A 26,159-nucleotide genomic window follows, 5' to 3' on the forward strand; every position below is an offset into this window, starting at 1 on the left:
TATTGCTATTACTATTACTACTACTATTGCTATTATTACTACTACTACTATTGCTATTACTACTACTACTACTATTGCTATTATTACTACTACTACTATTACTATTATTACTACTACTACTATTGCTATTATTACTACTACTACTATTGCTATTACTACTACTACTACTATTGCTATTATTACTACTACTACTATTACTATTACTACTACTATTGCTATTATTACTACTACTACTATTGCTATTACTATTACTACTACTATTGCTATTATTACTACTACTACTATTGCTATTACTACTACTACTACTATTACTATTACTACTACTATTGCTATTACTACTACTACTACTATTGCTATTATTACTACTACTACTATTACTATTACTACTACTATTGCTATTATTACTACTACTACTATTGCTATTACTATTACTACTACTATTGCTATTATTACTACTACTACTATTGCTATTATTACTACTACTACTATTACTATTACTACTACTGTTATTACTACTACTACTATTGCTATACTACTACTACTATTGCTACTACTACTGCTATTATTGCTACTGCTATTACTGCTACTACTATTTAACTGTTATTGCTGCTACTACTATTATTACTATTACTACTACTATTGCTATTATTACTACTGCTACTATTACTACTATTACTACTACTATTGCTATTATTACTACTACTACTATTGCTATTACTATTACTACTACTATTGCTATTATTACTACTACTACTATTGCTATTATTACTACTACTACTATTACTATTACTACTACTATTGCTATTATTACTACTACTACTATTGCTATTACTATTACTACTACTATTGCTATTATTACTACTACTACTATTGCTATTATTACTACTACTACTATTACTATTACTACTACTATTGCTATTATTACTACTACTACTATTGCTATTACTACTACTAATACTATTGCTATTATACTATTAATCTCTGTAATCCCAAACTATTATTTAGATAGTTACACAATAGTCTAATTATAGCCCTGTTGTGCCTGGCAGGTGATTGGTTGAGGAGGATTATGAGGTAGGATCACACCTCCGTCTCCACCAATCACGTGATAGAATTTACCTGTTTGGAAGGGCTTCACTATATGCCATATATAACAACTAAAGAAAGTATTTATATTTATCATTCGGTTTAAATTTAATAAAATAAAGAGTAATTATATTATCTATTTTTTTTGAGTTATTAAAGATTATATTATTTATTTATAAAGGAAATATAAGAAATAAGATTAAGTTATGAAGAGTATGTGGCACCACCGCAATATTCATAACAAGGTCACTACAGCATGCCAAATTATACCCAAATAAATAAACAAATGACCCAATACCACTCAATTTACATATAAAATAAGTAAATACTATAAATATAAAATAAACATAACATAATTTAAAGATAATATAATAATATATAAACGATATATATGAAAATTATTTAATACTAAGGATTATGTGGCAACGTCGCAGCACCCACCACAACAGCACCCTGGACAAACAGCAGACGATCACTCTCTCACCAGCTGGCCTACGAGGAGGTCATCATGGCTACAGCTCGACTCTTACACTCATTTAAGGTAAAAAATATACCCATTAATCACCCTTAATGATGTACTATATACGTTTAATATATCCTAATTAACTTTATATAGCTCCGGGTATATATAGTCTGGTATAAGTCTAGACAGTGTAGGTATACTGTGTACCTAGACAGTGTAGGTATACAGTGTACCTAGACAGTGTAGGTATACAGTGTACCTAGACAGTGTAGGTATACAGTGTACCTAGACAGTGTAGGTATACAGTGTACCCAGACAGTGTAGGTATACAGTGTACCTAGACAGTGTAGGTATACAGTGTACCTAGACAGTGTAGGTATACAGTGTACCTAGACAGTGGTATACAGTATACTCTGTGACAGTGTAGGCATATAGTAACCCAGACAGTGTAGGCATACAGTGTACTTAGACAGGTATACAGTAGCCTAGACAGTAGGTATACTTAGACAGTGTGTAGGTATACAGGTAATTTCAGACAGTGTAGGGTATACAGTACCCAGACAGTAGGTATACAGTGTACTGAGATAGTGTAGGTATACAGTGTACCTAGACAGTGTAGGTATACAGTGTACCTAGACAGTGTAGGTATACAGTGTACCTAGACAGTGTAGGTATATAGTGTACCTAGACAGTGTAGGTATACAGTGCACCTAGACAGTGTAGGTATATAGTGTACCTAGACAGTGTAGGTATATAGTGTACCTAGACAGTGTAGGTATACAGTGTACCTAGACAGTGTAGGTATACAGTGTACCTAGACAGTGTAGGTATACAGTGTACCTAGACAGTGTAGGTATACAGTGTACCTAGCCAGTGTAGGTATACAGTGTACCTAGACAGTGTAGGTATATAGTGTACCCAGACAGTGTAGGTATACAGTGTACCTAGACAGTGTAGGTATACAGTGTACCTAGACAGTGTAGGTATACAGTGTTCCTAGACAGTGTAGGTATACAGTGTACCTAGACAGTGTAGGTATACAGTGTACCTAGACAGTGTAGGTATATAGATTATCTAGACAGTGTAGGTATACAGTGTACCTAGACAGTGTAGGTATACAGTGTTCCTAGACAGTGTAGGTATACAGTGTACCTAGACAGTGTAGGTATACAGTGTACCTAGACAGTGTAGGTATATAGTGTACCTAGACAGTGTAGGTATACAGTGTACCCAGACAGTGTAGGTATATAGTGTACCTAGACAGTGTAGGTATACAGTGTACCTAGACAGTGTAGGTATACAGTGTACCTAGACAGTGTAGGTATACAGTGTACCTAGACAGTGTAGGTATACAGTGTACCTAGACAGTGTAGGTATACAGTGTACCTAGACAGTGTAGGTATACAGTGTACCTAGACAGGTATACAGTGTGTAGGTATACAGTGTACCCAGACAGTGTAGGTATACAGTGTACCCAGACAGTGTAGGTATACAGTGTAGGTATGTAGGTATACAGTGTACCCAGACAGTGTAGGTATACAGTGTACCCAGACAGTGTAGGTATACAGACAGTGTAGGTATAGTGTACCCAGACAGTGTAGGTATACAGTGTACCCAGACAGTGTAGGTATACAGTGTACCTAGACAGTGTAGGTATACAGTGTACTCTAGACAGTGTAGGTATACAGTGTACCCAGACAGTGTAGGTATACAGTGTACCCAGACAGTGTAGGTAAGTGTTATGTAATAATGTTATTTACTGAACCAAGACGTGAGAGAGAGAGAGAGGCTTATCACAAATAGTCGTCATATATATTAAATAATGCTAACAGTTAAGTGGTGATGCTGTGTGTGTGTGAATATCTGCATGTGCGTTGTATCCATGTGTGCTTGTGTGCGTTGTATCCATGTGTGTGTGTGTGTGTGTGTATGTATAAGCAGACATCATCAATTTAACCCATTGCATGAGAGGGTATTGTTGTCAAGGGCAAACCACACCATTGTATGCCACACCATCCTAAGCCACACCATCCTATGCCACACCATCCTATGCCACACCCTACCACCACAATAACCACACCACCCTACACCACACCCTACCACATACTATATCAAGTTAAGTTAGAGTATCATTATAAATCTTTAAAAGGGCCTTCGGAAAGCTTAGCTGAATTAAATACAAAATGTTACATAAGCTGGAGGGTTATATAAGCTGGGGGCTAGAGTACCAGCTTTGTAGGACGAATCCCAAAGCTGTTTATATGTTTTTTAAGTAAGCTTTATGGCACACGTGATGATTAGACACCCTAGTTTATAACACCTGAACATTACGGGTGTCTAATGTTCAGGTGTAATAAACTAGGGTGTCTAATCTTCAGGTGTAATAAACTAGGGTGTCTAATGTTCAGGTGATCAATACCTCTTTCAGGAAATTCATTAGCAAAAAAAATCTCTGTGAAGAAATTAAAAAACTCATTTATTTTCACAGGGGGTTCGCGGCCTGAATCTATATAGGCCCTATAGCTCAGCAGCACCTAACACGAAACTGTTAATCAATGGCCAGTTCGTCGAGAGCAAAACCACAGATTTCATCGATGTAAATAATCCGGCAACCAATGAGGTGAGTCGATTATTGTTTTGGGGTTTTTTTTTAGAGTACGATGGTGTGATGTTACTGGGAATTAATTTTTGTACTCTAGGGTATAAGGTTTAATTTGTGGTACTCAAGGGGTTAAATCATTGTATGTACTCAAGGGGTTAAATCATTGTATGTACTCAAGGGGTTAAATCATTGTCCTCAAGGGGTTAAATCATTGTATGTACTCAAGGGGTTAAATCATCATACTCAAGGGGTTAAATCATCATCCTCAAGAGGTTAAATCATCATACTCAAGAGGTTAAATCATCATACTCAAGAGGTTAAATCATCGTACTCAAGGGGTTAAATCATCATACTCAAGGGGTTAAATCATCATACTCAAGGGGTTAAATCATCATACTCAAGAGGTTAAATCATCGTACTCAAGGGGTTAAATCATTATACTCAAGGGGTTAAATCATCATACTCAAGAGGTTAAATCATCATACTCAAGGGGTTAAATCATCATACTCAAGGGGTTAAATCATCATACTCTAGGGGTTAAGTTACGTGGTAGCTAACCTTTTGTGTGATGTAATCTAATTTTTTCCACAGTCACTCTGATACGATTTTCCAGCCATATATTCAACCCTAACCCCCCCCCCCCTTCCTATTGCCATGAAATACACAGATTCGTAGAGAGACACAAGTAATATTGTTATGATATATTGTTAAAATGACAAAATTATGCTCCAACTTTACGAGTGAGATGTTTGGCATTATGAGTTGTCTGCGAGCTTTGTGTAGTTAGGACCGAAGGCCCTGACTGCTAGCCTCAAGCAAGCGTCGGTGTCCCATGTGTGGTACTGTTGATTCACAAAGGCAGGTTGATCCAATATATGCTTTTTACGTCACTAGTCACACGTAACATTTATGAGACCATGGATGATAAATATTGGTACAGTTAACCCTCACTTTACGCGGTTAATGTAACCCGGAGGGTCCCGCGTAAAGTGAGAAACGCGTAAAGTGAATAACATAACATATGGGATTAATTGAAATGGAGTCCGGGCCGATCCCCAAACTCCACTTTTTGACGACACACAACTATGTTGTAGTAAAAATATTATCTTAACTTTACATGGTATGCACAATAATAATTAATAATTAAGAGAAATATCACTACATAGGTTTTTAACACTTGATTAGTGCAGAAAATGGCTGGGGCACACGGGGATGGTTGTTCCCCAGGCAGAGGGCAGATTATTGGTCTCACCTGTATCACTTGTATCAATTGTATCACTATCCACCACAGAGGCCAGGCCTCGTTAAACCCTCAAAGTCCACATAAGTCCATATCCTCACTATAATTATCAATGGGTCACTGACTTGGGCCGGGCTGGTGGTGGGTGGGCGGTGAAGAACTGCAGCTGATGACTGGGCGATCTTAGGCAACACTATGTTCGGCGAGCTACACAAATATGGCGGAGGCGGAGGTCGATCTGAAATGCTGCCCGCCAGCCTCACAGAAGGCTAATTTAATCGAATGTGAGCATCCTGGGTTCCGGCAGGGCACCGCGTAAACGTGGAAACGCGGAATGTGGGACCGCGTAAAGTGAGGGTTAACTGTATATGAGGGCTGTCACTAGTCTCACGTAACATTTATGAGACCATGGACGATAAATTATGGTATATGAGGGCTGTCACTAATCACACGTAACATTTATGAGACCATGGACGATAAATTATGGTATATGAGGGCTGTCACTAATCACACGTAACATTTATGAGACCATGGATGATAAATATTGGTATATGAGGGCTGTCACTAGTCTCACGTAACATTTATGAGACCATGGACGATAAATTATGGTATATGAGGGCTGTCACTAATCACACGTAACATTTATGAGACCATGGATGATAAATATTGGTATATGAGGGCTGTCACTAGTCACACGTAGCATTTATGAGACCATGGACGATAAATATTGGTATATGAGGGCTGTCACTAGTCACACGTAACATTTATGAGACCATGGATGATAAATATTGGTATATGAGGGCTGTCACTAGTCACACGTAACATTTATGAGACCATGGATGATAAATATTGGTATATGAGGGCTGTCACTAGTCTCACGTAACATTTATGAGACCATGGATGATAAATATTGGTATATGAGGGCTGTCACTAGTCACACGTAACATTTATGAGACCATGGATGATAAGACAGTATAGAGGGCTGTCACCATCTCAATGTAAATACTTATGAGACCATGGACTACAAATTGCGGTATATGAGGGTCAGTCAATAATCACACGTAACATTTATGAGACCATGGATGATAAATATTGGTATATGAGGGCTGTCACTAGTCACACGCAACATTTATGAGACCATGGATGATAAATATTGGTATATGAGGGCTGTCACTAGTCACACGTAATTATTTATGAGACCATGGATGATAAATATTGGTATATGAGGGCTGTCACTAGTCACACGCAACATTTATGAGACCATGGATGATAAATATTGGTATATGAGGGCTGTCACTAGTCACACGTAGCATTTCAGAGGAGCGTATCGACCCCACCTGCACGGATAGGAGTTTTACCTACTGTACATGGCACATTTTCTGACATTGGGATATTTTTTCTTCACTGAGAAGGTTCCAGAAACTTCCTCCTGTTGCCATGGATTTGATCTGAATATCATTTTGAAGTTTCAGAATCTCATTATTGACTTCAGATATGTCCATTTTTAAATACTGATTTTGCAACAAGTTTTATTGGTGTTATATCTTGAAACCGTCTGTCAAAATCTGAAGCAAGGTTTGGCATCTGTTCCATATGTCAAACACTGTCAAATTGATCAGTCTTTTCATTGGTTTTCTAGTCCAACTGAATGTGATCAGAAAGTCGATCTTTTGAGGCCAAACCCATTTTTATTTCAGGTAGCAGATCTCTAAACCTCTGGAGAAATTTACCTCTACTTAACACCTGACATCAGTATTCAGCAATAGGTCGGGGTGATCTGGTTAATTATCTCCCAGCTGAGATCGGAACAGCCGTCTCCGAAGACTTCTGACCCGAATTGAACATACAGTACAATCTCTAGGGAAATGTCCACGACTTATTTGATATTTAATATTTTACCACAAAGTTGATGAATGAAGAAGTTAGGAAACCTGTCATGACTCCTGTACCGGGCAGTGAACCCACACAGATTCATTACAGCGCTTCTCACTCACTGCCAACTGTGTACTATAAACAAAATCATCGTCTGAAATATGTCTACACTCCGAGTTTATTTTTCCTTTTAATGGTAGAATTTTCATCAGTTCCTCTTTGGTACTCGTGTCTTTAAACACCATTCTAATGAAAATGCTTAATTGTGATGCATCGACCACATCAGTAAAGTCATCAAATTATAATGAAAAGAACACACTCTCCTGTATGTCTTTATTCAGATGTTTACCCAAATCCTCAGAAATAAATTGACAGCACTCCATGACAGTGTTCCTTGATAACTGATTCTTTAAATTCTCAAACAATGTATCTGGTGTTTTCTAAAAAAGGCCTCTTGGAATATTTCTCCATCTTGAGTGGTTCTTTATGCTCTGTAAGTACACAACTAGTCCTGAATGATGCAGTTGTTCCTTGTTCCTACCTTTGATTTAGAGCTTGGGTTTGTAAAAGACTTTGTTGTGTAGTAAGCTGTATATCAGTTCATGAATTTTAGTAGCTCACTTTTGGAAGGGGAATCATTATCATACTTCTTGTGAAAACTATTGCTATGCCTTTCATAGCCAGAGCTAGAGACCCAAGGCAGATCTGACACACTTCCTCCCATTCATTGAGAAATTGATGAATTTTGGTATTTTTTGAACTTGATCTAGAACACATTTTTGGTTCAGTTGATGACCAATAACCTGTAGAGTCGTCCCTCCGTTAACGAGCACAACTGGTTCCACAGAATCACTCTTTAACTGAATCTATTATTTCTGTGGGATATTGGGTAGGCCTAATTGGATCCAACTCACATAGTTCCCTTAAAATGAATTAAAAAGTACATACAAAGTCCTGTATACCGGTAATAGAATTAACAGTATGTATTTAGGACGGTGTGTGCATGTGAGTGAGTAAAAATAAACAAAGAAAGTTACATATATCTACCTGAAAATACCACTTGAAGAACTTGTATTTATATGTACAGTACTAAAGAACTAAAACATTTATCTCTTGTTCAGTGGCGGCTCGTGGGGGTGCTGCTTCAAAACATTTTTAAGAATTGTTTTAATATTGTGTAAGACAAATACACAGAAGTACAGAAGGTATATATATATATATAATGATAAAAATAATAAAATACTAAAAGTATGGTCAAAAAAAAAAACTTTTAACACTTACAGGTAAAATACTCCAATCTAGCTTGATCCAAATTTATTTAAGAATAAAATCCATTCTTCTTGTTTTCTTTTGAGCGAATAGGTCAACAACTTTCTCATTGATGTTTGGATGACTGTTAAAGAAATTTTTCTCCGTTGAAATCATTGCAAGTGCATTTAGCCTTTCCTGATTCATAGTGCTCCTCAGAAAAGCTTATATTCTTTTTAATGTTGAAAAGCAGCGTTCAGGCTCTGATGTAGTCATAGGAATTGTCAAGAGGATTTTTATCAGTTTCGTAATCTCACTAAGAACACCATCTAAATTATTTTCCAAGATAAATTTCAGCAGGTTAATTAGCCCGCAATATTCATGCATATCGGACCTACTGTAGAATACTCTAAGTTCAGTTTCTAATTTGTCTTTGTCAATCATGGGATATACCTCAGTGGTCAATCCTATCTCTTCTGTAGGCAGTTTATTCTTAAGACTTGTGAAGTTTTTCTTGTTGAATGATTTAGCAGCTACTGATTGTTTAGTGAAAGAATATCTCTCCACTGTATCAACACATAAGCAGTCACATACTTCCTTTGCTTCACCCATGAGCATCTTTGAAGGATTCTCACAGTACTTTGAGTTTCTTATTTCTAAAATAGCAGTTTTGAAATTTGTTATATATTCATGTACTTTAAACACATCAGTTTCTCAAGACTGCATTTGGTTGTAAATTACTTCAACGTGAGGCATGATCTGATGAAAAAGCTCCAACCAGAACATGAATTTTTCTTTATTCAGGTAGTGCAAAATTCCTGTTGCTTCTGAAATGGTTCGATCTGCATTTACCGTCAACTGCATTTCAGCAAGGCAGCTTTTTAAAGGCTGCAAATTATCATGAATTTTGTTCACTGTCTGTATGTTAAAGTTCCACCTTGTAGAGCCTGCAGTGGCGTTTCTAGCCTTCGGAAAGTGGGGGGGCCACTTTGGGGCCAAGGTAAATGTTGAGGGGGGGGGGGCCAAACCTGTGTACAACTTGCAAGATGCAGTTTTTGGCATTATTACACCAATTTGATTGACAAATGTGAAGTGACGTCTCTCATGACGCCAGCCTAAAATAATCAGCATATGGCGGTATAATGGCAACGCTCTTATTCCACTAATCATGATTCATTGAAGTATTAACACACTTGAACATATCTCTAAAACTGTATTATTGCTCCCATAGTCACATAAAGGGCGGGTGTACCACATAACAAACATTGAAAAATATTGCAGTGTCTTTATAATGTATGTACAGTTAACCCTCGCTTTACGCAGTACCCTGCCGAAACCGGAATGCTCACATTCCGCGGTGCGTGTACCCCTTTACGCGGAGAGCGGCTGGCGAGCCGCGCCATTTTTGGATCCAAACCTCCTGCCATCTCTCCCGCCCTCTCCCGCCATCCGCCATGTTGTGTAAGCGGCACGAGCATGGTGCGCACAAAGTCGCCCAGTCATCAAAACATTACTGAGTTCTTCACCCGCCACCCACCACAGCCGGCCCAAGTCAGTGATAGTGATAATGATAGTGAGGATATGGACTTATATGGACTTTGAGGGGTTTGACAAAGAGGCCCTGCAAGCCTCTGTGGTGGATAGTGATACAATTGATACAAGTGATACAGGTGAGGGCCAATAATCTGCCCTCTGCCTCAGAACCAACCCCCCATCCCCGTGTGCCCAGCCATCTTTTCTACTAATGTAAGTGTTAAAAATTAAGAAGTTATTTTTACTACAACGTAGGTATTGTGTCGGAAAAAGTGGAGTTTGGGGGTCGGCCTGGTCTCTATTTCAATTAATCCCATATGTTATGTTATTCACTTTACGCGTTTCTCACTTTCCGCGGTACCCTGTGGGTTGAATTAACCGCGTAAAGTGAGGGTTGACTGTACATACATCAGCGAAAAAATGAATGATCTCACGCTTCACACATAATGGAGACAACGTTTATGTTTTTAATAACAAATTTATCCATATTTGCTTGTGGTAATCCAACCGTTATCTGTAAAAAGACAAAACCTACAAATTAATGATAAATTATTCAAGATAATCGTAGAAATGGTACCATAAGCCCGTAACCTGCGAGGCTGCGACCTATCCGTCGTAGCATAATATAGACGCGTGTTAGCGTGCTTCTCTAGTTAAATATTATTTGCGTCATTATTACAATGAATTATAAATTATGATAACTTCAGTCATTTGCAAATACAGTACTTACTGATCAGTGATCCCTGATCACAGATAGACAATTGCGGAATATGTGTGTAGGCTACCCTATCACTGGTGACTTGGTGAGATGCAACTGACACTCTGTTTCTTATTTTAATGCAATTCTTGTACCTTATTTCATGAATATAGATCATTTTTTAACTATAGGAGTATGGAGTAATATTACAATCAGTCAATCATTCAGTTCAAGTGGCTGTAGTTGAGCTGGACTGTCCTTATACTGTACAGCTCAGCTCCTGTACAGCCACTTGAACTGAATGATTGATTGTAATATTACTCCTATAGTTAAACATTACTCACATGTTCTGTCTAAACAGACCTCACTTAGCAAAACCCACAGTGGCAGACGACATATTTCTCCTGGGTAGTTTCGGCGACAAATTCGACAATTGCTGTCAGTAAATAAAGATTATAAAGTACCTTCTTGGAAAGCTCTATGTCTAAGCCACAAGACAACATATGAAAATTTCAGCTCGAGGTCTGTTTTAAGGGTTTTAGATCCTCCCCCCCCCCCCCAAAAGCGGTTAGCGTTAGTTTCAGCTAATTTTATTAGCTGTTTAGCGGTTTAAATTTTTAGTTAGGAGATTAGCTGTTAGCGAAGGTAACTTATCATTTAGCTGTGCCCACCACTGACTCCACTGTAAACAAAGGAAAGCAATTACTGGCGGACGTGTTTCTGGTAAGGCTGTTGTTGATAATAGAATTTGTACTCGATAATAGAACTGAAAATCCTTACGGGAGCTAATTTGTTAACTGAAATCTCGTAAATTGAACTGCTTGTTAATGGAGAGACCACTGTGCTGGGGGCTCCACTGTACTGTATTGAGAATTACTAACCACAATAAAATAACCTTATAACATTTTTTTATCATAAGCAATTGTCGCCGGGTAGTGTTGACACTTGTACCTACTCTAGGGTTGTGCCGAGAACTGTTGCTGAGGTAAAAATTCGGTAATTCTCTCAATCACCCAAGACAAGAGACGGCTCCTCACACTTCCAAGTATTGACAGATGACTAAAAAACGCTGCATTGCTGGTGACAAATGTGTATTCTCATAGGGAAAGGTTTGCCAAATAATGATTCTCTCTCTTTATTTATGACAAAATTCCTCAACCTCTTCATTACCAAATTCATTCATAAAAGATTTAACGTATATTTGAAATGATAAAACCAAATACTTGTTTAGTTTTAGCCGATAACTGATGACGTGTTAACTCCGGCCAGTATGAATGTGAACATTTCCTATCAGGTTCCACCACACAGAACAATTTCCTATCAGGTTCCACCCCACAGAACAATTTCCTATCAGGTTCCACCACACAGAACAATTTCCTATCAGGTTCCACCACACAGAACACAGTCAATGTTTTTCTGAATGTGTCGTTTTGATGAAATTTATTCCCGAAAAAATTTAAATAAATATAATATCCCAGTGAGTGTCGCAGCTTATGGTCATTGATCTATGACCTGCGATTGACCTGTTGGCCACCCCTGGTTTAAGTCATCGTACTCACGGGGTTAAATCAATGTACTCAAAGGGGGTTGAATTATAACTTTCTTTCTGTACTCAACATTACAACATGACCTTCTGGACTCAAATTACAACCTTTAATGATGTACTCAAATTACAACCTCCTGTACTCAATTACAACCTAGAGTCCAATAACACGGGACTCTAACGTACTCACGACCCCCAAAAATAGTCTAATAAAACAACACTCTAATCGACCTTCCATGACCCCAAACTAACCGTCCACAACATTCCAGGTGGTAACGAGGGTGCCCAAGTCTACACAGGCAGAGATGCCTGGCGGCCGTCGACTCTGCCAAGGAAGCGTTCAAGTCCTGGTCGGAAACGTCGGTCCTAACGAGGCAACAGCTGATGTTTAAGTACCAACAGATTATTAAAGACAATATCGTAAGTTGGGCTTTATTTCACCTGAAGATTAGACACCTTGGTGCTAACCTAACTTAAACTAATGCTAATCTAACTTTGTAGTGTTGGGTTGGTTAATACTGTATTTTACCTGAAGATTAGACACCACCCTAGTTTATTACACCTGAACATTAGACACCCTAGTTTATTTACCTGAACATTAGACACTCTAGTTTATTACATTCCGAACATTAATAGACAATCTAGTTTATTACACCTGAACATTAGACACCCTAGTTTATTACACCTGATGATTAGACACCCTAGTTTATTTTACCAGAAGATTAACCAATTTAGTTTATTTTACTCGAAATATTAGATACTCTAGTTTATTACACTTGAACATTAGATACACCTAAGTTTATTTTACCAGAAGATTAATCCACCTCGAAGTTACACCTGAACATTAGACACCCTTAGTTTATTATTACACCTGAACATTAGACAATTCTAGTTTATTTTACCAGAAGATTAACCACCCTAGTTTATTTTACCTGGAACATTAGACACTCTAGTTTATTACACCTGAACATTAGGACACCCTAGTTTATTTTACCAGAAGATTAACCAATTCTAGTTTATATTACACCTGAACATTAGACACCCTAGTTTATTACATTCGAACATTAGACAATTCTAGTTTATTACACCTTAATATTAGACACCTAGTTTATTTTACCTGAACATTAGACACCTAGTTTGGTTGCACCTGAAACATTAGACACCCTAGTTTATTTTGTATCGGAACATTAGACACCCTAGTTTATTACACCTGAACATTAGACACCCTAGTTTAGTTGTGTAGACCTGAACATTAGACACCCTAGTTTGTCATACACCTGGAACATTAGACACCCTAGTTTATTACACCTGAACATTAGACACCCTAGTTTATTACACCTGGAACATTAGACACCCTAGTTTATTACACCTGAACATTAGACACCCTAGTTTATTACACCTGAACACAGACATCTAAGTTTATTACACCTGAACATTAGACACCCTAGTTTATTACACCTGAACATTAGACACCCTAGTTTATTACACCTGAACATTAGACACCTCTAGTTTATTACACCTGAACATTAGACACCCTAGTTTATTGTATAATTCCTGAACATTAGACACCCTAGTTTATTACACCTGAACATTAGACACCCTATTTATTTTACCAGAAGATTAACCACCTTAGCTTATTACACCTGAACATTAGACAATTTAGTTTATTACACCTGGAACATTAATTCTAGTTTATTACACCTGAAACATTAGACACCCTAGTTTAGCTACACCTGAACATTAGACACCCTAGTTTATTTTACCAGAAGATTAGACACCCTAGTTTATTACACCAGAACATTAGGGACACCCTAGTTTATTACACTTTTGAACATACACCCTAGTTTATTACACCTGAACATTAGACACCCTAGTTTATTACACCTGAACATTAGACACCCTAGTTTATTACACTCGGAACATTAGACACCCTAGTTTATTAAGCACCTGAACATTAGACACCCTAGTTTATTTACCAGAAGATTAGACACCTAGTTTATTACACCTGAACATTAGACACCCTAGTTTATTACACCTGAACATTAGGAGCACTTAGTTTATTAGCACCTGAACATTAGACACCCTAGTTTATTAAGCACCTGAAACATTAGACAGTCTCAGTTTATTACAATTCGAACATTAGACACCCTAGTTTATTACACCTGAACATTAGACACCTAGTTTATTACACCTGAACATTAGACACCTCTAGTTTATTACACCTGAACATTAGACAACCTAGTTTATTACACCTGAACACAGACACCCTAGTTTATTAAGCACCTGAACATTAGACACCCTAGTTTATTAAGACCTGAACATGGACAATTCTAGTTTATTGCCACCTGAACATTAGACACCCTAGTTTATTATAATTCCGAACATTAGACACACCCTAGTTTATTTTACCAGAAGATTAGACAATCTTAGTTTATTACACCTGAACATTAGACAATTCTAGTTTATTACACCTGAACATTAGACACCCTAGTTTATTACACCTTGAACATTAGATAATCTCTAGTTTATTACACCTGAAACATTAGACAATTCTAGTTTATTACACCTGAACATTAGACACCCTAGTTTATTACACCTGAACATTAGACACCCTAGTTTGTCATTACACCTGAACATTAGGACACACCCTAGTTTATTACACCCGAACATTAGACACCCTAGTTTATTACACCTGAACATTAGACAATTCTAGTTTATTACATCTTGAAACATTAGACACCCTAGTTTGCTGCTAACGGAAATATTGTAGGACAATTCTAGTTTATTACACCTGGAAGATTAGACACCCTAGTTTATTACACCTGAACATTAGGGACACCCTCTAGTTTGTTACACCTGAACATTAGACACCCTAGTTTATTTTCATAAATTCGAACATTAGACACCCTAGTTTATTACACCTGAAGATTAGACACCCTAGTTTATTAATATACACCTGGAACATTAGACACCCTAGTTTATTACACCTGAACATTAGACACCCTAGTTTATTACACCTGAACATTAGACACCCTAGTTTATTACACCTGAAATATTAGACACCCTAGTTTATTACACCTGAACATTAGACACCCTAGTTTATTACACCTGAACATTAGACACACCCTAGTTTATTACACCTGAACATTAGACACCCTAGTTTATTACACCTGAACATTAGACACCCTATTTATTACACCTGAACATTAGACACCCTAGTTTATTACACCTGAACATTAGACAATTCTAAGTTTATTACACCTGAACACAGACACCCTAGTTTATTACACCTGAAACATTAGGACAATTCTAGTTTATTACACCTGAACATTAGACACCCTAGTTTATTACACCTGGTATTAGCCAATTCTAGTTTATTACACCTGGAACATTAGACACCCTAGTTTATTACACCTGAACATTAGGAAGCCACCCTAGTTTATTACACCTGAAACATTAGACACCCTAGTTTATTACACCTGAAACATTAGACAATCTCTAGTTTATTACACCTGAACATTAGACACCCTAGTTTATATTACACCTGAACATTAGACACCCTAGTTTATTACACCTGAACATTAGGACACCCTAGTTTATTACACCTGAAGATTAGACACCCTAGTTTATTACACCTGAACATTAGACACCCTAGTTTATTACACCCGAACATTAGACACCTAGCGTTTATTACACCTGAACATTAGACACCCTAGTTTATTACACCTGAACATTAGACACCCTAGTTTATTACACCTGAACATTAGACACCCTAGTTTATTTGTATTTCAGAAGATTAACCACCCTAGTTTATTTACCTGATGATTAGACACCCTAGTTTATTTTACCTGATGATTATTAGACACCCTAGTTTATTACACCTGAACATTAGACACCCTAGTTTATTGCTAATTTGAAACATTAGACACCCTAGTTTATTATTACACCTGAACATTAGACAATCTTCTAGTTTATTGGCTAATTCCGAAACATTAGACAATCTTAGTTTATTACACCTGGAACATTAGACACCCTAGTTTATTACACCTGAACATTAGACACCCTTTGAAGTTTATTACAGTTCTGAAATATTAGACACCCTAGTTTATTACACTCTGAACATTAGACACCCTAGTTTATTACACCTGAAACATTAGACACCCTAGTTTATTACACCTGAACATTACACCCCTAGTTTATTACACCTGAACATTAGACAATTCTAGTTTATTACACCTGAACATTAGACACCCTAGTTTATTACACCTGAACATTAGACACCCTAGTTTATTACACCTGAACATTAGACACCCTAGTTTATTACACCTGAACATTAGACACCCTAGTTTATTATTCCTGAACATTAGACACCCTAGTTTATTACACTATGGGGGGTGGCAGTGCTATCAATAAGTTAGGTTAGTACAGTATTAATATTTTATTCAGCTCAGAGGTGACCCCATAAATGCTAACGAACGTATTTAACGATGCTTTAAACTTGACAGCACGACCTAGCGAAGGCGACATACCAACAAGGCAAGACGCTTGTTGACGCCGAGGGTGACGTCATGAGAGGGCTCCGTAAGTCACTTTTTCCGAGGGTTTATTTTTCCGTTGGATATATTTACCTTTAGTGGTGTATTAATTGTAGTAAGTTTAAATTACTTGAGGTATATGAACCTAATCTAATCTAATCTAACCTAACCAAACCTAACATAACCTAACCCAACCCAACCTATCCCACTACTCAACCAATCAACTCTCACTATATACCCCATACCAGAGGTGGTTGAGCACTGCTGCAGCATCACCAGCCTGCAGCTCGGGAGATTATGCCAAGAATCGCACGAGACATGGATGCCCACTCATTCCGCGAGCCGCCGTGGTGTGTGTGCGGGCATCGCTCCGTTTAACTTTCCTGCCATGATTCCGCTCTGGGTACGTTCGCTTGGTTTGGTTTAGTTTGTCCATGTGCTGCTTGGTTTGTTTGCTAGTGTATGTCGTTGGTGTGTGTGTGTGTGTTTCGAATTTATCGCACTTTGGGGTATTTTGTTAGGAATTTCTCCAGTAAATTTCTATATTAAAACGTACTTGAGAAAGCTGTATGTATGTATGCATATATGTATGTATGTATGTATGTATGTATGTACTATGTATGTATGTATGTATGTACGTAAAACAGCTAAATATCAGCAAAAAATTATAACATCAGAGGTTATAATTTTAGGCCTTATTTGTGAAGCTATATTTAACACAATTACCAAGTTAGCTTTTGTTAATATGAGCTAAGTATATAAGATCATAGACCATATTGTTAATAATGTTAATAAAGTTTTATTTAACGTATTGTAACATAATTATTCAAGTGTGATTATTGGTTAAAATTATTGTACATATTTAACCCTGATAATTCCTGCTTGATTATGGGCCCAAATTATCACACAAAATGTATTAATATTTACCCATAATAATGCTACGGTAATTTCCTCAGATGTTCCCAGTTGCCTTAGTGTGTGGCAATACCTACGTTTTTAAGCCATCGGAGCGAGTTCCCGGAGCGACTATGATGCTAACGGAAATGCTGATGGATGCCGGATGCCCCAAAGGCGTCGTCAACGCTATCCACGGACAGCACGAAGCCGTCAACTTCATCTGCGATCATCCGGATATCCGTGCCATCTCGTTCGTGGGATCTGATGCAGCGGTGAGGTGTTCTAGCAGCTTATATTACCTGGAGATTAACCTAACAAGCAACCCCTTGAGTATGATGATTTAACCCCTTGAGTATGATGATTTAACCCTTGGAGTATGTTGATTTAACCCCTGAGTATGATGATTTAACCCCTGAGTATGATGATTTAACCCTTGAGTGATTTAACCTGAGTATGTTGATTTAACCCTTGAGTATGATGATTTAACCCCTTGAGTATGATGATTTAACCCCTTGAGTACATACAATGATTTAACCCCTTGAGTACATACAATGATTTAACCCCTTGAGTATGATGATTTAACCCCTTGAGTGCCGTTATATGGGGGTTTCACATCTAACATAACCTCGATATAATGAACTGTACTCATATGGGGGTTTCCCATCTAACTAAAACCTCGATATAATGAACTTTACACTGAAATACTCTTTATATGGACCACAATCTACCACATAATTCGTTTAATAGGGGTCTAACTGGATCACCTCTTCAACAGGGTCGTTACATCTACGAGAAAGGGTCGTTAAACGGCAAACGAGTCCAGTCCAACATGGGAGCCAAGAACCACGGGGTGATTATGCCAGATGCGAACAAGGAGAGTACCCTAACACAGCTGGTTGGGGCAGCATTTGGCGCAGCTGGTCAGAGGTGGGTCAGGGTATGGTTGAGGTGGGTCAGTATGGTTGAGGTGGGTCAGGGCATGGTTGAGGGTCAGGGCATGGTTGAGGTGGGTCAGGGGCATGGTTGAGGTGGGTCAGGGCATGGTTGAGGTGGGTCAGGGCATGGTTGAGGTGGGTCAGGGGATGGTTGAGGTGGGTCAGGGCATGGTTGAGGGTCAGGGGCATGGTGAGGTGGGTCAGGGCATGGTTGAGGTGGGTCAGGGGTATGGTTGAGGTGGGTCAGGGGAGGTTGAGGTGGGTCAGGGTATGGTAGGTTAGTGTTAGGTTAGGTAGGCATTAAGTTAGGTTGAATTATCAGAAATCAACTCTAAATATGTTACTTATCTTAATTTACCTCCCCAGATGTATGGCCCTAAGCACAGCCGTATTCGTCGGGGAAGCCAACAACTGGTTACCGGAACTGGTCGAAAAATCCAAAAAACTCCGCGTGAATGCCGACACACATAGCCAAAGCCGATTTGGGACCCGTGATATCCCCCGAGGCTCAGAACGCATCTGTGGCCTAGTTCAGACCGGCATCGACGAGGGAGCTAATTGTATCCTCGACGGTCGGGATATTGTCGTGCCGGGATATGAGAGAACGGAATTTCGTGGGGCCGACCATTCTCTCTGGGGTTAAGGTCAGAAGCTGTCGATATTAAAAAATAAATATCTTCGTTCTTTAGAGTTTGTTGTCGTGGTATAGAAAACGTCTCGTGGGTGTTGCATTAAATTGTACAGGGTGTTTCATATGTGTATCATAGTGTGGAATGTAGTGCACAACTTATGAGACACCCTGTACAGTATGATGTGTGACCTATGTGACACCCTGTACAGTATATGTAACTTATGAGACACCCTGTACATGACCTACATAACACCCTATACTGTACTTCATGTCAATCACATATGAGACACCCTGTACAATATAACGTGTACTATGACCTATAAAACACACTGTACACCCTATGCTACACTGTCCAGATATTAACGTACACAACTGGACATTATTTACACTAGTTCCCTCTCGACCTTTCAGCCCAATATGACCTGTTACAAGGAGGAGATATTCGGGCCGGTCCTGGTGGCTCTTTCTGTCGACACTCTGGACGGGGTTATCGAGATCATCAACGCTAATAGGTACGGCAACGGGACGGCCATCTTCACTACCAATGGGGCCACGGCCAGGAAATTCACCAACGATATTGATGTCGGTCAAGTGAGTTATTACTAAAGTTGTTAAGTTTATAAATTTGTTTATGGTACAGTTATATCCCTGCAGCCAGAACAGTCGGTCCAGAACACTTCCGAGAACGACAGATTTACGGGTCACCAGGCGTACTCTCAGAGACGGAATTTTCCGGCTAACGGGAAGATCGTCTCGGAATTTTTCCAGAAAATTCTGACTCTGGGAACGATTTTTCCGAAAAAATTTCAATTCCGGCCATCGTAGAGTTCTCGGTTTGAGGGATTCCGGCTAATGGAGATATTACTCTACTTATCTTCACTACTAATGGTGCCACAGTCAGGGTTTATAAGTATATAAATACAGTGGGGTATGCTATAACGAACGAATTGGTTCCAGAACCTCGTTATAGCATCTCGTTATAGGATTAATCCGTTCCAGGCCCCCAAATACAACCACCTAACACTGAAAAAATTATGTGGAAAATGTAAAAAATACAGTACTTTATCTTACCTTAGTGTTATTCAGCATGCAGGTACCCCTAAACACTGGCACATCACTATCACTTCCACTGGGAGTCTTGGCTTTAAGGTCCTCAAACAATTGTCTGGCCTTCTCACAAATTATAGCTTCACTAATGTTACCACCTGCCATTTTTTCTCCTTTATCCACACTAAGAGTAAATTTTCCATCTCTTCAATCACATTACACTTTGCTTTGCTAAGTCTAAAGATTCCTTAGCCACTTGCACAGTTTTTAACTCCTTTTTATTCTTCAAATCGTACATAGTCGATTTAGTCATCCCATGTTCATCACTAAGTTTCGCAATGCTTCTTCCATTCTCACGTTTCTTTATAATTTCTTAGTTTCAAGGGTTATTAGCTTTCTCCTCGGCTTTGGACGAATCATTGTTACAATTATAGCATACTTGTATAACAAAATAGTTATACAAATAATGCAATTTCCACATCCAAAGACGAATTTCAACAATAACAGTGGTGCACTGGCTACACAATGAGACAAAGATGGCGCCTGACGCTTTTGTTGTGGGTCGCGGTACACAATATTCAGCGCCAGGCGAAATAGTCCGTATTCATCCGCTCGCTGTAGAGCTAGGCTCATTATAGCATTCTCATTTTAGAAAAACCGTTCAAGAGGAATATTTAGTAGGATCCGTTCATTATAGCATACCCCACTGTACTGTAAATCAGTAGTACAGTGACTGCTTAATCTAACGCCTGCTAATCTAACTGCCTTCCATAAGGATCTTCAATTCGTTAACGAACAAAATTGTTAATGAATTTCTACTAACCGACCTCAACATGTTTTCGCTTACTGACCGCAACCAGCTTTAGTATCAGTCCGAACAGTAATCGGCTAGGCTAAAATTCTTTACTATTTTAGTAAATATCAAGAAGTTTATACTATTCAATAATTTTAAAAGTTTAATATTAACTTTTGTCATTTTAACAATTATTGAACATAATTGAAGGTAAAGAAACTAGTTTCTGGCGTGCCATCCAGCCTCTTAACACACCAGACAGGCTAGTCTCTCTGTTTTCAGTGGAGGTAACATCTTGCTTGAGACTCTTCAACTAAACGCTTTTTTTCTGTTTCCAACCAAATTATTGGTCATTTTGAAATATATTTTACATATTGACAATATATAATTAGTGTTGATTTAAAGAAAATAATCTTGAAATACACCAAGAGAACTAAAATTTTATGGGTGAAATGGCACCATGGGTGACCTCTTCCACCCAATGCCTTCTTCTTCCTTCTCCTCCACCCCATTCTAATTCCCATCATCATCATCATCATCCAGGAGCCTTCTACATACACACCTCAAAGTAAGTGAACTTTTCTACCATTTTTGTTGAATTTAGGAAATTTTCGGTGAGCTGGAACCAATTACCTAAAAACCCATTGAAACGATGGTTTTGGTTAACAAACGACCTTCTGGAACGGATTGAGTTCGTTAACCGAGGGGTCACTGTACTTATATTTACTTACAATACTTATGTACTACTTCACATGGGATCCAATTATCCTGTAAAAAATTTAAATCTTGACCAAACTTTTAAATTACCATCTCAGGTGTTAAATTACCATAAGATTCTCACCTCGGGCATTAAATCCTCATATCAGGTATAAAAATTCCCACATTAGGTTTCCATCCTAGGTCTCAAATTCCCATATCAGCCATTAAATTCCATAAATTCCATCCCAGGTGTAAAAAAATTTTCATGTGACGCGTAAACAATTCTTCTTCAGGTCGGCATCAATGTCCCCATACCAGTTCCTCTGCCAATGTTTTCGTTCACGGGTCGAGGCTCGTTCCTGGGCGATGCTAACTTCTACGGAAAGGCGGTAAGTCAGGCTGTTGTTGTTGACGCCTTGGATGCATTTGTCATAGATCGATGCATTTGTAATATTCAGCTCAGAGGTGACCCCATACACAAGGTGTTAGTAGACTATACTACTAACACCTTCACTACAGGGACGACACTTTTTAATATAGTTGTAGAGTGACCCCATACACAAGGTGTTAGTAGGCTATCACCACTAACACCTTCACACTGGGGAGGACACTTTTTAATATATGGTTAACAACAGAGGTGACCCCATACATAAGGTGTGAGTAGACTATCACCACTAACATCTTCACTACAGGGACGACACTTTTAATATTTGGTTAACAACAGAGGTGACCCCATACATAAGGTGTTAGTAGACTATCACCACTAACATCTTCACTACAGGAACGACACTTTTAATATTTGGTTAACAACAGAGGTGACCCCATACACAAGGTGTTAGTAGACTATCACCACTAACACCTTCACTACAGGGACGACACTTTTAATATTTGGTTAACAACAGAGGTGACCCCATACACAAGGTGTTAGTAAACTATCACCACTAACACCTTCACTACAGGGATGACACTTTTAATATTTGGTTAACAACAGAGGTGACCCCATACACAAGGTGTTAGTAGACTATCACCACTAACACCTTCACTACAGGGATGACTTGTAATATTTGGTTAACAACAGAGGTGACCCCATACACAAGGTGTTAGTAGACTATCACCACTAACACCTTCACTACAGGGATGACTTGTAATATTTGGTTAACAACAGAGGTGACCCCATACACAAGGTGCTAGTAGACTTTATCACCACTAACACCTCTTCACTACAGGGACTACACTTTTAATATTTGGTTAACAACAGAGGTGACCCCATACATAAGGTGTTAGTAGACTATCATCACTAACACCTTCACTACAGGGACGACACTTTTAATAATTGGTTAACAACAGAGGTGACCCCATACACAAGGTGTTAGTAGACTATCACCACTAACACCTTCACTACAGGGACGACACTTTTAATAATTGGTTAACAACAGAGGTGACCCCATACACAAGGTGTTAGTAGACTATCACCACTAACACCTTCACTACAGGGACGACACTTTTAATATTTGGTTAACAACAGAGGTGACCCCATACATAAGGTGTTAGTAGACTATCACCACTAACACCTTCACTACAGGGACGACACTTTTAATATATGGTTAACAACAGAGGTGACCCCATACATAAGGTGTTGGTAGACTATCACCACTAACACCTTCACTACAGGGACGACACTTTTAATATATGGTTAACAACAGAGGTGACCCCATACATAAGGTGTTAGTAGACTATCACCACTAACACCTTCATTACAGGGACGACACTTTTAATATTTGGTGAACAACAGAGGTGACCCCATACACAAAATATAATTCTCAAAGTATATTTTTGTTAAAGTAATATTTTGTATAATGTAAAAAATTACTTTTATGATTTTTAAAAGTAATAATTTTTTCCTCAGGGCATCAACTTCTACACACAGCTGAAGACAGTGACTCAGATGTGGAGGGAGGCCGACGTCACACCCACACAGTCCGCTACCGCCATGCCTGTGATGCGCTGAATAACGACGCATCACAACAGCCACACAGTCTAATACGACCCTAGTAGAGATGCGCTGACAGCAAGAACACGCCATTTTACCCACACCAGAGACGTGATGACAGTACCAACACACCATGACACACCACACACACACAGCACAGTTCCTACACAGTCACACCATAGCCTTAAGTCACAACTACTACCGTGAATCTTGCCGACTGTGAGAACCTAGAGAGTAGGGTCTTATATTGAACACCAATGAACTTATTTAATTAATTGGTTTTTACACTTAAGTTGTTCAAAATCTTTAGTTCAATACTTTAGTTACATTCCATTTGTGTTATTAAAGAAAAGTTATGGAATATTTTGTTTCTAAATTGTAAAAAACAAAATTAAAATTACTTAATTTATGAAGATGTAAAATTACTCCCAAAATATGGCCTTAAATTTTAGGTTCTATGTAAAATAAGGCCATAATTTTAGGTATTTAAGTTAGTCCCAATATTACAGTCCCTTCCTCTACCTTGAGCAAATATAATTACAATTATAATCCCTTTAAACTAATGCAATACAGGTCATTTTGTAGTTTAAATACAGGTCATTTTGTAGTTTAATTACAGGTCATTTTGTAGTTTAATTGCAGGTTATTATGTAGCCTAAGTACAGGTATTTTGTAGGTCTAAGTACAGGTCTTTTTGTAGGTCTAAGTACAGGTCATTTTGTAGTCTAAATACGTGTGTCAGACCCTATTGAAGTTAATTATGTAGATGAACAAATATATGGTATTTTTAACTACTGACCTAAGATATAAATTATACAAAACTTACACTAGTTTCTTGAAGTATGAAATGGTTGGTTAATAAATTTAAAAGAAAAGATTGTTTAACTGAATCTCCGGTACATATGACTGTTTAGATTTGTTTCATGGTTTCGGGTGGTCAAGCCCTCTGTGTAAAGTGACCGGCCCCTGTGTATAATGCACCAAGGGGTATGATAGTTGTTATGTTGTTTGTCAATTTATTATCTGTTCGTCAAGATCTTATGGTGGTTTGTCATTCTCCAATTGTTACATTCTCAAACTATATGCAGACTGTCGGTTTATTGTTCAGGTCCGTCAATTTCATAACTTATGTCAATCACTTCTGTTAGCATGAACGAACAGTTATTTTAGAATGTCATTCGAAGTGTGTTCTGTCATTTGGTTATGAAATATGACAAATAGTTATATTACAACGTCTCAACGTATATGTGAAAAGGTGTTCACAACTCTCACTCAGAAAAAGTTTGCCCTCACAGTTTTCTGGACTTCCGGCTTCTTCAACCTTGAGCTGTGACCCCTTGTGGGGAGAGCGTCCACCAGCTCCAGGTAAGGACACTCAACTCAGTAGTGCCCCCTGAGATGCTTATACACCTCTATTAGGTCGCCCCTTGCCCGTCTGTAGTATAAGCTAGGCAAGTTCAGGCGCTCCAATCTCTCAGGGTAATTGAGGTGCCAAAGGGCAGGCACCAGTCTGGTGGCCCTCCTTTGAACATTTTCAACCAAGACCAGACTTGACCAACACTGGAGCAGGTTCAGGTACATTCAGGAGCCAGTACTTGTCAACAGTGTGTAACAGAGAGCCAGTACATGCCCAGTATTTACCAACAGTGTGTAACAGAGAGCCAGTACATGCCCAGTACTTGCCAACAGTGTAACAGAGAGCCAGTACATGCCCAGTACTTACCAACAGTGTAACAGAGAGCCAGTACATGCCCAGTACTTACCAACAGTGTAACAGAGAGCCAGTACATGCCCAGTACTTACCAACAGTTTGTAAAAGAGAGCCAGTACTTATACAGTAGACGTCATATTGTATTCAAGGCCTAATCAATGTGGGCTAGCAGCAAATTTTGGACAGACAGCAAGAATGTCCTCTAGCACTACTGATTCAATGTAATAAATAAAAAGTTGATGATACAATAAGCCAGGTGGCCTGATAGTGTCTCATTCAATAATATAGTGTTCAAGTGTTATGCTTTAAAGGTTTATCACAAAGTTTACATGCTGAGTGTTCCGGTATGGGTACAGCGTTATTAACCTGCCAGATGGGTCTGTATCTTAGCCTGGCCACGACTACATCACATTGTCTGGTTCTGTCCTTATGTTGGCCATACCGGTACGTCTCGTCACAAAATGTGTCATATTTACCCCTGCTACAACTATCAGGTCTCTCTGTATTTCTCAGTTCTTCTGGGTCAGAGTTCATGATTTGTGTAATGCCCATGAGGGGGCTAGTTTATTGGGCACCCCTTTACATCTTGTGCAAGGTGAAGTGTTTACAGCGCCCAACTAGGAAGCATGAGGAGTTC

The 26,159-nt window shown here is 38.5% G+C and overlaps 1 protein-coding gene across 1 annotated transcript; it reads left to right on the top strand.

Annotated features, from left to right (window-relative positions):
• The first annotated feature begins 1,513 nt into the window (after nt 1–1,513).
• LOC121866951 (probable methylmalonate-semialdehyde dehydrogenase [acylating], mitochondrial) lies at nt 1,514–24,686 on the top strand. Its single transcript, XM_042366713.1, is given in 15 exon segments — nt 1,514–1,627; nt 4,038–4,169; nt 12,554–12,592; nt 12,594–12,704; nt 16,790–16,865; nt 17,068–17,112; nt 17,115–17,164; nt 17,166–17,222; nt 17,776–17,988; nt 18,492–18,643; nt 19,018–19,252; nt 19,254–19,295; nt 19,694–19,873; nt 22,115–22,210; nt 23,728–24,686. Coding segments are annotated over 15 exon segments (1,563 nt in total). The 5' UTR covers nt 1,514–1,594; the 3' UTR covers nt 23,830–24,686.
• The last annotated feature ends 1,473 nt before the right edge of the window (nt 24,687–26,159 follow it).

The sequence above is a fragment of the Homarus americanus genome, unplaced genomic scaffold (genome assembly GCF_018991925.1).
Source record: "Homarus americanus isolate GMGI-L3 unplaced genomic scaffold, GMGI_Hamer_2.0 scaffold20565, whole genome shotgun sequence".
Lineage (NCBI taxonomy): Eukaryota > Metazoa > Arthropoda > Malacostraca > Decapoda > Nephropidae > Homarus > Homarus americanus.